This window comes from Verruconis gallopava, assembly GCF_000836295.1.
Source record: "Verruconis gallopava strain CBS 43764 unplaced genomic scaffold supercont1.5, whole genome shotgun sequence".
Lineage (NCBI taxonomy): Eukaryota > Fungi > Ascomycota > Dothideomycetes > Venturiales > Sympoventuriaceae > Verruconis > Verruconis gallopava.
The window spans coordinates 384218-396091 of record NW_015622141.1 but is presented as its reverse complement, the minus strand read 5'-3'; the positions used below and the strand labels follow the sequence as shown (position 1 = coordinate 396091).

Below are 11874 nucleotides of genomic sequence, written 5' to 3'. Positions count from 1 at the left end.
TTCGTGTGGTCGACTGTGATGACTGCCAACATGTCTGAAGCTGCCTTCTCGCGTGACGGGCAAACGGTCGGACCAAGTACTGTGCATGCTTGCCACCGACTCGACGGGCACTCCGTGCCTCCCATCGGGACGTCGGAGGGAGAAGAGACGCAGACCGCCAATCTGGTCACGATCCCGTGGCTACGCGAGGTCTGTTCCGGCGCGGACGAAGCTGTTGGTAAGCGCTCGATCGACACAAACCAGTCGGTGACGGCGTCGTCGAGGCAGAGGGTCGAAGACGAGCCGACACATATCATCGACGCCGCGTTCCCAAGACACACCCTCGGCAGCGACATGTACGTGCCGAACGAGCCAGCTGCAACGGACGACGTCTCGCACGGAGAAGAGAGCTCGGCCTCTTCCCACCTATCATCTCAATCTCGTGCATCCGAGCCGTACCTCGAGCCCATGTCCAATGCTTTCACCACCATCCTTGACCTTCCCTACGACATAATACATGAAATCTGCTGCCAGCTCACCTATCTGCACCCGCTCGTACCACCGGACTGCACAAACGGTACGGTGCTCAGCCCAGTCACGGGCGAAGAACAGGCCCGTCTAGAGCTGAACTCGTCAGCCTTCCACCAGATTGTCTACTTCCTGAACGGCGGCCCTGCGCGAAGAGACCTAAAGGCCATCTCGCAGACATGCACGCATTTGCGAACCTTGATGAAGAGCTGCATGCAGACGATACACCAGGCTTTGCTTCGCACGCGGCCGGTCTGCGTCGACCAGCTGTGGTTCGAGGATCTCAGCTGGATGCTGTCGGAACTGGACGACTACGGCCTCGCCAGCATCTCGGGCACGAACCTGTACTGGGACAACAGGGAGCGCATCGCCGGCAGCTTCCGGGCCGACCCAAAGCACCGCACCGAGGAGGCCGCTCCGCGCACGTTCAACATCCTGGCGGACAAGTGCGTCAACCTTCGCTCTCTGAACATCAGAATTTCCCCAGAGATGCTGAGGACCCGCCGGCCGTCCGGCGAGATGCGGGACGCTCCGCTCAAGTCGTATTTCGACATTGTGGGAATCGACGAGCTCAAGAGGCTGATCAAGTGCGTTCTGGACCGACGGGGACACGTGAAAGTTGAGCTGGCCTTTGACGATCTCGGCTACTTCAAAGATCGCAAGAAGATAGAGCTGATACAGTGGTTCCAAAAGCCGTAAATACAGCCCTGCACGTGTGGCACTGGTAGAACGATGCTGGACGTGCAGCTGGACCGGCCCCCCCCCCCCCCCCCTTTTTTTTTTTTTTTTATTTTGTTTGCTTGTTTGTTTGGCGTTTTTCCCTCAGCTTGATGTCATTTACTGCCTGCTATCTGGAGGTGAATTGATGGTTTCGGAGCTCTCGGCTTTCTCATGGGAGATCTGTATGATCAAACGGACAATCGGCATGCTACGACTTATGATGGGAATCGTATCACCTTGGGGACGGATTCATGACAATGTAATATAACTAGAAAGACTCTTGTCGTTGTATTAATATCATGTGCTTTTACGATCTTCCAGCCTTGAAACAGTGTGCATCCAGCAATCTCCTCGAGTCTTGTCACGTAAGGAAACGCACAGGTACGTAAGAATTTTTTTTTTTTTAAAAAAAAAAGGGGGAGGGGAGGTAGCTTGCATCCGCCGCGCAGGAGACGATCGACTGTAACCCACGCTGCCGGCGGTACCACGAGGAAGAGGCTTCGCCGAGTACGATTCCAGGCTCTTACGTGGAGTGACGCATGCCTGGCTGCCGTTCAGGCGGGACCGTCTCGGCAGCAATGTAGGCCGCGCGAAGACAACGTTGACCGCCCTTTGCGTTGGCCTCGCGGCTGTCTTGCTCCCACGTCTCCCGCACCTTCTCACGCCTCCCCAAACCTTTTCACCCCGTCTTCGCCTGCACCCACGCCCTGCAAGGAGAAAAGAAGAACAGTCCGCGCTCATCCGATCTTCGCCTGGGAGAAGTCCATCTCGGGATGGTCCTGCTGGAACTTCTTCAGGATGTCCATCTTGCGCTGCTCGTCGCTGGTGGGCAGGCCCATCTCCTTCTGGCGCTGGTCGAACATCATCTTCTCGACCATGCGGCGGGTGTCGCCGTCGAGGTCGCTGAGGCTGCTGCTCTCCGGCACGATCTTGGTGACGTCGATCCTGGGCGCGCTCGTCACCACGTGCGGCCACCACTCCATCTTGTTGACCTTGTCCAGGTGGATCGAGATCTCCTTGCCCTCCTTCACCGTCTCGACCGTCCACGCCGACTCGTCCGGCACGATGCTGTGGGGGAAGTCGCCCTGTAGGCAAGCGGTTGTTAGGCAAAAAAGATGCTTGAGTGAAGGGGGAGGGGGTTAGAAGGGGGAAAAAAAAGAAAAAAGGAAAAGAAAAAAAAGGATGAGGAGAAATGAAAAAAAAAAAAAAAAAGACCGAGAAGAAAGAAAAAGTGAGGGAGGAATTAGCAAAGGGAGAAAAAAAAGATTTCTTTCTCTTTTCTTCCTCTCCCTCCTCATTCTTCCTTCTCGGTCGTGTCTGTTCAAAGAGGGGAAGAGACACTGCCTCGTCGTCACTCACGTCTATGATGGGCGCCTGGCCCTTGACGGCAACTCTCAGCTTGCTCTTGGTCAGCGTCACGTCCAGGTCCTTGCCCTTGATGTTCGCGGGAATCGGTATCGTGACGTCGACGTCCTTGATCGTCTGCGTCCACTTGTACGGCAGCGCGGCCTGCTCGGCTTCCTCCTTCGCCTTGGCCTCCTTGTCGAGGCGTTCGCGCTCCTCTGGGGGCGGCGAGTCTGGCATCTTCACCCGGGTTGTTGTCGCTCTGGCTGGCAAGCGGTGCACGTGTGTGGTTTTGTGTCGAACTGATTTCCACGAGAGAAAGCTTTCTGGCAAAAAGGTTTTTAGGCCCTGCCCGTTTGCTAGCTCGATGCAGGTGTGGGGTCGGCGCCGCGAGTCAGGTTGATCGAATGAGGGGTCAGCCTTGCCAGGAACCTACGCGGTTTGAGTCACTCCGAAGCAAGAAGCGGCCAAGGCAGTCCTCGGGCGAGGCGGCGTCAAGCGACAGGTGCAAATGTTTGTAATTTTCATTTAAGATACGATATCGAAGATTTCATCATTTCAGCCGTTACCCTTTTGCACCATACAGATCAATGTTCATTCCAGCCCCGCCATGTTTCAAGCTGTCAGAAGTCAAGCCAGTGATGAGCCTTCAACCGCCCCTTCTAGACGTCAATACCCTCGACCGTTACCCCCTTCTGCCAATTGTACTGAGTGACGCGGGCAACCTCATGGGCGGACTCGACGCTGACCAGGGCAGCGACGAGGTACAGGGCCGCATCTATGCCGCAAGTGATTCCGCCAGCGGTGATCACTCGCAGACCACCCAGAGGCATGTTTGCCCGCTTGAGCAAACTCTCCCTTCTCTTGGCTTGCTTGAAGCTCTCGCTGCCCTTGCGTCCTTGTATGATGCTTGGGCGACGGGCGTCGGGCTTTCTGCTGGTGATGAACGGGTTGTCTTCTGGCTTCTCTCCCAGATCGAAGCGCGCGTTGTTGACCACATAACGCTCCTCCATGACGTCTGTGCGGATTCCAGTGTCCTTCACGGACGCTTCCTGGCACAACATCTCCAGTCGGGTGTAGTGATCAGGATGGGTGGTGGCGGCAAGGCCTTGGAGGACGCCGGCTTTGGCGAGGAGTAGACTGCCGGTGCAAACACTGAACAGGGTTCGTTCTTTCGAAGGGTCGTTTCGCTGGAGATCGGCCCATGCCTTGATCAGTGGGATGGGCTGCTTCTTTTCCCCGCCATCGCCCGTGAAGGGTTCGGTGCTGCCACCCGGGATGACAAGGATGTCATAGTCATTCAAATCTTCGAGTGCATCGTCAAGGTCAATGTCTGCCTTGATCGTGACGTCTTGAGCAGTCTTGACGCCTTGAGTGGGTGCAGCAATGGTTGTGTTGAAGGCCTTCATGCCCTTGACTGTGGCGTGACGTGTCAGCTGATGCCCACCAAGCTATGAGTGCAGTGCTCGATGACGCTGACAGCAATGTCGTTTTGAGCGTGGATACTGTGCACTCACCATCCTTCCCACCGTCGTGTTTGGCCTGGGAAAAGACCTCGAGAGGACCAAGCAAGTCCAAGGTGTCAAAGCCGTCGTGGGCGACAAAGAGCACCTCAATGGGCTTGGTTGGTCCGTCGTCAGCGATTGCACTCATCTTGACCGGATTTGAGGTGTGTGGTGGAAAAGGTGATGATTTTGAGATGGATTGTGGGCTGGAGCGGGTGAGATGTATGAGAGCTCAGGGACGGCGGGCTGGGGGAGTTTTGTGTATGCGCGGCCCAAGGACGAGCAAAAGCAACCTCGTTACGTGACCATCAGGCGTGGCCGCAGCGCCCGAACGCGGGGGAAGACCCACTGTGGGGTGATCGCTGTGGGGACTTCTCACGTCACATGTCCACGTCGGCTCGCTCACGCGAACATGTTTGGAGTCCGTGGCCTATTACTGCCTCACACTCGAGTCCGAACCGACAGCGACGGACCGCTGCCGCATCTCGAAAACAATGCTATGTAGTGTGATTGTGCATGGTTGCATAGCATCGATGGAGAGGAGCCTACTGGGAAGAGCGTGCGCGTAGACAAGTCGAAGTGACGACTCCATATGCGCTGCTCGGATCGGTAAAATGAACAGGTTCAGATACGACTTCTCCAATTCGTGTCGAGATTTACGCTGCGTCTGACAAAGCTTGTGTTTGACACTGTGGATGTGCCCACCATCAATAGTTTCCGACGAAGGCCTCCAATCTTGCCCTTTTCAAACGAGCTCAAATTTGGCATCAACTCTACCACGGTACATGTAGCTCCAATGCCACACTGGAACGCAGTGAGAAGACTGCCGGCGAATTCCTTTCCCGAAGTGCCTGAACAAGCTTGCTGTCATACCAAAAGCTTTGGACGAATACGCTCAGAATGATCGCTCGCAGGCTCGCAACCTGCAAAGCATTGCAGTCGACTTGGTGTGCACGAAGCCTTCTTGCCTGCTTTACCAACCTATCATGGCGCCAGTTCTCGACGGCTTCCTCGTGGTAAGTTTTCACGATTTGGATGCCGTAATGACACTTATGTCGTACTTGGAAACGTCTCCCAAACCCTCGGTTTGGGTTTTCATTGCAAATTTTATCCTTTTGAGAGGCAAATCACGCAAAAATAGCGACGAGGGTTGAGGCTTCGTAAATCTCCTTCGGACGCTCTGGCGTTGGCCAAGTTGGTAAATGCACCAGAAAACTCGGCCTAGCAGGCAAGACTGGGTCGGAGTTACGGCATGGACAAGTATGGCAAATAATGCAGCGCAAAGCGCCACCAAATGGCGTTTGTTAGCTATCTGCTTCTCTGCGTTGAAGAACGGAGCTGTATGGCGCAACACTGAGGATGTTCACGATTCCTTCTTGGATCCAGTCTGAGCCTTAACATGTCTATTTCCCTGAAGTGTTGTTTGAATCCTGTCCGCAAAGTGTTTGAGACGAACCCGAGCTTTCAATCCTGTATTTAATCAGTCCTAAAGGAATCACACTTGCTGTTCTCAAGCAATCTACGACAACGTGAATTCAGTTCCTGGGATGCCATCACATCCACGAGCTCACGATATATGACAAAGAACTTTCGAATCGATCCAACAGAGTGAAATGATCACTGGACGCGTGCTGAACGTCATGGTCAGTCCATGGCACCTGGACTGTGGAAGTTCCAATTGCAGGATCATGCTTTCTATTCAGTGTCATAAAGTCTTTCGCCATCTTAGATTACCTTAGCGTGCGCAACCTCTCGTCATCATGCTCGGTAAGAGTCCAGCATGGTTTCCACGCTCTCGAGGCCTTCGGGGCAACGCAGCGACGTGCTTGCTTTTGCGAGGCCTGTAGACCTTTTGTCATGCTCTGCCTGCATAATTGGAAGCAGACCGGGAACCTGGCTATACATATGTGAAGCTTTTCGGCCAAGCTTGCCTGTTGCAACGACATGTAGCTTCACGAGCCTTCCTCCTTGCCCTTCTCTTCTGGGTGTGCCCGCTCGTACACCCAGTCATTCAAGCCGAGGCGATTACGAACAATCTCGATCGCATAGAACTGCATTCTCACCGCAAATATAGTGTCCTCCTCGTTATACTCCTTGCTCGGATCCGCCCTCAGCATGGTCCCAAAGTTAAAGTCCTCAATCTTATCCTCATACAACTTGATGAACTCCCTCCACCTCTCTTTTCCCTTCGCACTCTTCATCTCATCCTCATTGATGCGCGCCTTCGGATCGAAGTCCGGAAAATGCGTCTGAAACTTTTCATATATGTCGTCGTCGTACTTTGTGAGTTTGAGTTTGCTTCCGCGCATGGACTCGAGGATTTTCCAGTACGTGAGCATGTGTTGGATTGATTTGACCGCCCATTGCCGTTCGACCTTAATGACTTGTCAGTACGGATGAGAATTCCTGGCGATAGGCATCTCCGGCCTGTGAGCCAGCCTCAGTTGGACGAGGGCGCTGGCAAGCCACAAACGCACGATGATATATGACGTACATCTTCATTATTGTCGGCCGTCTCTGGGTCAAACCCCGGTGGTGGCGCAGACATGTTGGATACAATCGTGGAGGGTCTCAAGTATGCGTGTTGCGATTTATGTGGATTCGCATACGTGCGCTCGTGCAGAGATTTTATAGCCCGCCGTACTCAAAAATCGTCGCATGGCCAACACCCACTTGCTGCTCGACCCAAATTCTCGAACACCCTGGCCGGTTCCATGTTGACTAACCACAGCGCTACGCTGGATTCAGAACAGACAAACAAAAGACCCATCCACCTTGTCCGACTTCCTGCAATTCTCGCTCGCGCTGTTCGTGACCCGGATAATGCCCCTGTCACTTGCTCGTGCAATTTTCCATCAAAGACTATGATCAACACGTTGGTGTAAGGGACTCGACACCAGGGATTCTACGACGGCATGCAACAAAATGAACGAAAACCCTGCAAGCGAGCCTTAAGCACGTCCCAGATATTCTCAGAGAGAAATGGGACTCAGAGGGTTTGTTTATTCGATTGCAGAATAAGAAGATTCTGAGTAGAAAGCATAATCAAATTGCTTCACGCGTCTATCAGCTTGCGAACCATGAATGAAATGTACCTGATACCCAGTCGACCATATCTCCTCAAAGGACAAAGCTGTAAATGCAACTCCATCTACCCAACCCATTTCCTTGCGCTCTTAAACATTCTAATCCATGGCCCAAAGTCTCCCCACTCACTCTCCATTTCCTCGGGAGCCCAGCTCCGCACCTCCTTTAAGATGGTTCTCTCCGGATGAGGCATTAACGCCAACACTTTGCCATCAGGCGTGCGCACACCGGTAATGCCAAGGGGACTTCCATTGGGATTATACGGATACCGTTCTGTGACCTTGCGGTAGTTGTCCACATAACGCATGCTCACGAGTCCTTGCTGCACGAGGTTCTCCGGCGTCGACGTAGACGATAGGTCTTTAGAAAATGTGGCTTTTCCTTCTCCGTGGGCTGTTACGATAGGCAGCATAGACCCGTGCATACCGTGCAGAAAGGCAGACGGTTGCCACTCGGAAGCGGAGGATGCAGATTGCAAAGGAGGCTGGTCAACAATTTCGACCATACAAACCCGAGCCTCGTACTGCTCGCTCGTGTTTCGCTCAAATGTCGGCCAGTCTTCCGCACCCGGGATAACCTCCTTCATCTGACTGAGAAATTGGCATCCGTTGCATACTCCCAACGCGAACGTATCTTTTCGGGCAAAGAAATCAGCGAATTCTTTTCGCGCCTCCTGATGTAGAAGGGCTGATTTGGCCCACCCTCGACCAGCACCGAGCACATCTCCATACGAGAAGCCACCGCATGCTGCCAGACCTACGAAAGTGTTCAAAGAGACGCGGCCAGAAAGTATATCTGTCATGTGCACATCAATTGCCAAAAAGCCTGCCGAATGGAAGGCGAAAGCCATTTCAGCCTGGCCATTAACGCCCTCTTCACGAAGGATTGCGACGCGCGGCTTTCCAGCGAACAGCGAGGACATCTTGCTCGTCAACGGCATGATATCATCCTTCGGATTGAATGTGAGCCGGTACGACAGACCAGGATCTGAATCGTCGAGTATGTTACTGTATTCCTGCTCAGCACAAGCCGGATTGTCGCGCAATTTTTGCATGTGATACGACGTGGCTGCCCACTTCTGCTGCAATTCAGCTCTTGTAGACTGATACAAGATCTTCAAGCCGTGGCGGAACGTGATAACTTGGCTCTTTCGCGAACCGCTCGCGACCGTGCCGAGTCGCTTGATAAGTCCAGGTGGTGGCCCGCACGAAGCAAAGCAGCTCTTGAAGCGAGTTTCGTCTTTCTTGCGCACTTGGAACACCGCACCCAGTTCTTCATTGAAGAGGGTCTCGATGACGGCCTGACGATCTGGAGAGATGTTGAGATGTCCCAGGTCAATGTCGATGCCACAACGGCCTGCGAATGCCATTTCAACAAGAGTAGTGAACAGGCCACCATCTGATCGATCATGATACGCAAGAACAATATCTGATTCATGGAGTTGCTCAGCAGCGTCCGCAAAATCTAAAAGGTCATATGCTTCTTCGACATCCGGCGCTTGACTTCCAATTTGGCCAAAGACTTGGGCGAGTGCTGAACCGCCAAGTCGCTTCTTGTTATGTGCTAAATCCACGTATAGCAGCACGGTATCTTCTTCAAGATCCTCGTGTCTTCGTAGTGCCGGAGTCCATGTGTTCGCAATTTCTTTCACAGGAGCGAATGCAGTGATGACCAAGGACAGTGGTGCAATGACCTCTTTCGATTCGTTGCTTCCTGAGTCTTTCCACTTCATCTTCATGGACATCGAGTCCTTGCCCACGGGAATGCTAATACCAAGTTTAGGGCAGAGCTCCATGCCGATAGCTTGGACTGCTTCATACAGCGCCGCTCCTTCACCAGGGTGGCTACTTGCCGCCATCCAGTTTGCAGAGAGGCGAATTTTGGACAATCTGTCGGGAATGTGTGCGGCTAATATGTTCATCAATGACTCTGCGACAGCCATTCGAGCAGACGCAGCTGGTGATATGAGCGCCAAAGTCGGCTTCTCACCCATTGCCATAGCTTCACCGGTTTTCACGCCGCGAAGAAGTGCGGTAGCAGTGACGGATACATCAGCAAGAGGAGTCTGCCATGGTCCTACCATTTGATCTCGAGTGGTCAGACCGCCGACTGACCTGTCGCCAATTGTGATCAGGAACGATTTTGAGCCAACTGACGGGAGAGCCATGACTCTATCAACAGCCTCCGAAAGCAGGTTATCAGCGAGAAGCTGAGGCGCGTAAGTGGTTAGTGACGAATCAAACTCCGGAAGCTTCAGCTTCCTCTTATCTACAATCCTGCTCATGCGAGGCGGCTTGCCAAACAGTATCGACATGGGCAGATCAATTGGCGTTGGATATTCCTTTGATTCTCGATCCATCAAAATGAGTCTTTTATCCTCGTCCCTATTGCCTCCAGTTGCAGTGCCAACAACTGAGTAGCCGCATCTTTCGCGTTTGCATAGGCGTTTGAATAGCTCCAAGTTTTCTGGGGCAACAGCAAGGACGTATCGTTCCTGAGCCTCGCAGCACCATATCTGCAGAGGACTCATACCTCTGTCGGCATTATCCACTTCTCGAAGTTCAAAGGTCGCCCCGAGTCCAGAATCGTGAACGAGCTCGGGTAGTGCATTTGACAAGCCTCCAGCGCCAACGTCGTGGATGAACAGGATCGGGTTTGCCGAACCCATCGCTGTACATGTATTGATTACTTCTTGGGCTCTTCGTTGAACCTCAGCATTGCCACGTTGAACGCTAGCAAAATCCAGTTCGACTGAACCTTCGCCGGATTGTACGCTTGATGCCGCACCACCTCCGAGCCCAATGAGCATCGCCGGTCCGCCAATCACGATGAGTTTTGCTCCCGGTTGCACAATATCGGCATGTTTGATCGCGTGCTCTGGTCTTACTGTGCCAACTCCTCCGGCGATCATAATTGGCTTATGATAGCCTCTAACCTCCTCCTTCCCTTCATCGACTGGAACCTTCGTAGTCAATGTTCGAAAATACCCAGTCGTGCACGGCCGACCGAACTCATTGTTGAAAGCTGCGCTTCCGATGGGTGCTTCCAACATGATGTCTAAGCTACTTGCAATGTGAGCCGGTCTACCTACGTCCAATTCCCATGGCTGCTTAAAATCTGGAATCAAGAGGTCAGAGACAGTAAAACCAGCCAGCCCTGCTTTCGGTTTCGAGCCTCTGCCAACCGCGCCTTCATCTCTGATTTCGCCACCGGAACCTGTAGCGGCCCCCGGAAAAGGAGATACGGCTGTAGGATGGTTGTGTGTTTCAACTTTGGCAAGAAAATGAACCTTTTCTTTGTACTGTTGCCACTCGCCCGTTGAGTTATTGGGCGCCCAGAACGCAGCATCATCTCCTTCCATGACTGCGGCGTTGTCGCTGTATGCGCTGACCACATATCCTGGGTTCTTCTGGTGGGTATTTCGTATCATCTGGAATAAGCTGTGGGCTTGCTTTATGCCGTCGATAGTCCAGTCCGCATTGAATTGTTTATGGCGGCAATGCTCTGAATTTACCTGTGCAAACATGAAAAGCTCAACGTCAACCGGCCCTCTCTTAAGTTGTTCAGAATACGCGTGCACCAAATAATCGATTTCAGATGAGTCGAGAGCGAGCCCCAATTCGCGATTCGCGTGCTCGAGCTCAGCACGAGGGTTTGAGCCAGGTTTCCAAAGGTCGACGGTTCTAGCCGGCGCTGGTTCATGCTCTCCAAATATTTCATTCAAATCCGGCGCCGTTCGACTGATCTTTTGTGTCATTCGATCGTGAAGAGAGTCTGCGTGTGGAATGGCGTTATCCTCAATTCGCTCGGCAAATGTAGCCGCAATAGCCATGCCACGTTCAATTCGCCTGACTGCCTTGTCTAAACCACATATTTGTGCTATGTTTGAGGCTTGCGAGCTCCATGGTGAGATCGTACCAGGCCTTGGGAAGACGTGAAAGACAGCTGTCTTCGAGTCGTCCGCAACGTGTACATTGCTCAATGACGCATTGAGTACGGCTGTAAGCCTATCGCTGAGGTCGGGTTTATCACCGTAGTCCAAAATATTTTGCAAATCTCTGATCTCTTGCTCCGTCAACTGCCTCGCGGGGTTAATGTAATGAACCCATAAAGCGCGAACCTCCTCTGCACCGATGGCCTTCGCGAGACGAGCGAGGCGAAAATCCGAGTATGCATTCGAGCCTGGAAGAATGAGATACTCCGACTCGTCTGGTTCCATTGCGATTTTTTAGCGACGTGTGGATGGTCAAGAAATACCGTCGCACGTTGAGTGCTAAAAAATTTGGCGGGGCTTTTTTTTTCAGCGCAGTCGTAGCAAGTCGGGTCACTGCGGGGTCGGCCTGTCCCTTGCATGGGAGCGATGAATACAACTAACTACCAATTGTTCTCAACATCAGCGCCGCGAATTGAATTTTCGAATTTATCCCATTTGAGCCGTAGTGGATACGTGGAGCTGACTCCGATGGCTCTTAGGGTATCTACACGAGGTTCCATGAAGTGTCGCGGAGTCTAGAATCAGTTTTGCGTTAAGCATTATCATTGGAAGATCTAGAAGGTCCGCTAAACTATCTGCTGGCAAACATTAAGCATTTATGATTTGTGACTCGACCTTGCCATGCAGAAGCCATGTAGTGATATTGGCGAATGGGACTTGTCCGATCGATACTACACGCGTCAAACACAACGATCGCGGCTTTCTTAACCGACTTGG

The 11874-nt window shown here is 52.7% G+C and overlaps 5 protein-coding genes across 5 annotated transcripts; 1 reads left to right on the top strand and 4 right to left on the bottom strand.

Annotated features, from left to right (window-relative positions):
- Positions 1–30: 30 nt before the first annotated feature.
- Positions 31–1206, top strand: PV09_02039 (uncharacterized protein; the record flags this gene model as incomplete). Its single annotated transcript, XM_016355023.1, has 1 exon — positions 31–1206. The coding sequence occupies one exon, from the start codon at positions 31–33 to the stop codon at positions 1204–1206; it is 1176 nt and encodes a 391-aa protein (XP_016217039.1).
- Positions 1207–1490: 284 nt separating this feature from the next.
- On the bottom strand, positions 1491–2894 carry PV09_02038 (nuclear movement protein nudC). Its single transcript, XM_016355022.1, has 2 exons — positions 2587–2894; positions 1491–2312 (listed from the first exon to the last, which is right to left on the bottom strand). The coding sequence occupies exons 1-2, from the start codon at positions 2809–2811 to the stop codon at positions 1965–1967; spliced, it is 573 nt and encodes a 190-aa protein (XP_016217038.1). The 5' UTR covers positions 2812–2894; the 3' UTR covers positions 1491–1964.
- A 176-nt stretch (positions 2895–3070) lies between these two features.
- Positions 3071–4344, bottom strand: PV09_02037 (uncharacterized protein). The gene is made up of 2 exons (XM_016355021.1): positions 4089–4344; positions 3071–3988 (listed from the first exon to the last, which is right to left on the bottom strand). The coding sequence occupies exons 1-2, from the start codon at positions 4222–4224 to the stop codon at positions 3234–3236; spliced, it is 891 nt and encodes a 296-aa protein (XP_016217037.1). The 5' UTR covers positions 4225–4344; the 3' UTR covers positions 3071–3233.
- Positions 4345–5372: 1028 nt separating this feature from the next.
- Positions 5373–6727, bottom strand: PV09_02036 (uncharacterized protein). The gene is made up of 2 exons (XM_016355020.1): positions 6571–6727; positions 5373–6451 (listed from the first exon to the last, which is right to left on the bottom strand). Exons 1-2 carry the CDS (start codon positions 6622–6624, stop codon positions 6029–6031), a joined length of 477 nt encoding a protein of 158 aa, XP_016217036.1. The 5' UTR covers positions 6625–6727; the 3' UTR covers positions 5373–6028.
- Positions 6728–7074: 347 nt separating this feature from the next.
- PV09_02035 (phosphoribosylformylglycinamidine synthase) lies at positions 7075–11421 on the bottom strand. Its single transcript, XM_016355019.1, has one exon. It carries the CDS (start codon positions 11380–11382, stop codon positions 7228–7230), a length of 4155 nt encoding a protein of 1384 aa, XP_016217035.1. The 5' UTR covers positions 11383–11421; the 3' UTR covers positions 7075–7227.
- Between the last annotated feature and the right edge of the window lie 453 nt (positions 11422–11874).

Bases quoted from the DNA above. Each gene is read 5' to 3' on its own strand.
- PV09_02036 (XM_016355020.1), bottom strand. From the start codon at position 6,624: ATGTCTGCGCCACCACCGGGGTTTGACCCAGAGACGGCCGACAATAAT. The intron at 6,452-6,570 runs GTACGTCATATA...CAAGTCATTAAG, and splicing joins CGGCCGACAATAATGAAGAT to GTCGAACGGCAATGGGCGGT.
- PV09_02037 (XM_016355021.1), bottom strand. From the start codon at position 4,224: ATGAGTGCAATCGCTGACGACGGACCAACCAAGCCCATTGAGGTGCTC. The intron at 3,989-4,088 runs GTGAGTGCACAG...GTCACGCCACAG, and splicing joins ACACGACGGTGGGAAGGATG to TCAAGGGCATGAAGGCCTTC.
- PV09_02035 (XM_016355019.1), bottom strand. From the start codon at position 11,382: ATGGAACCAGACGAGTCGGAGTATCTCATTCTTCCAGGCTCGAATGCA.
- PV09_02038 (XM_016355022.1), bottom strand. From the start codon at position 2,811: ATGCCAGACTCGCCGCCCCCAGAGGAGCGCGAACGCCTCGACAAGGAG. The intron at 2,313-2,586 runs GTGAGTGACGAC...GCTTGCCTACAG, and splicing joins GCCAGGCGCCCATCATAGAC to GGCGACTTCCCCCACAGCAT.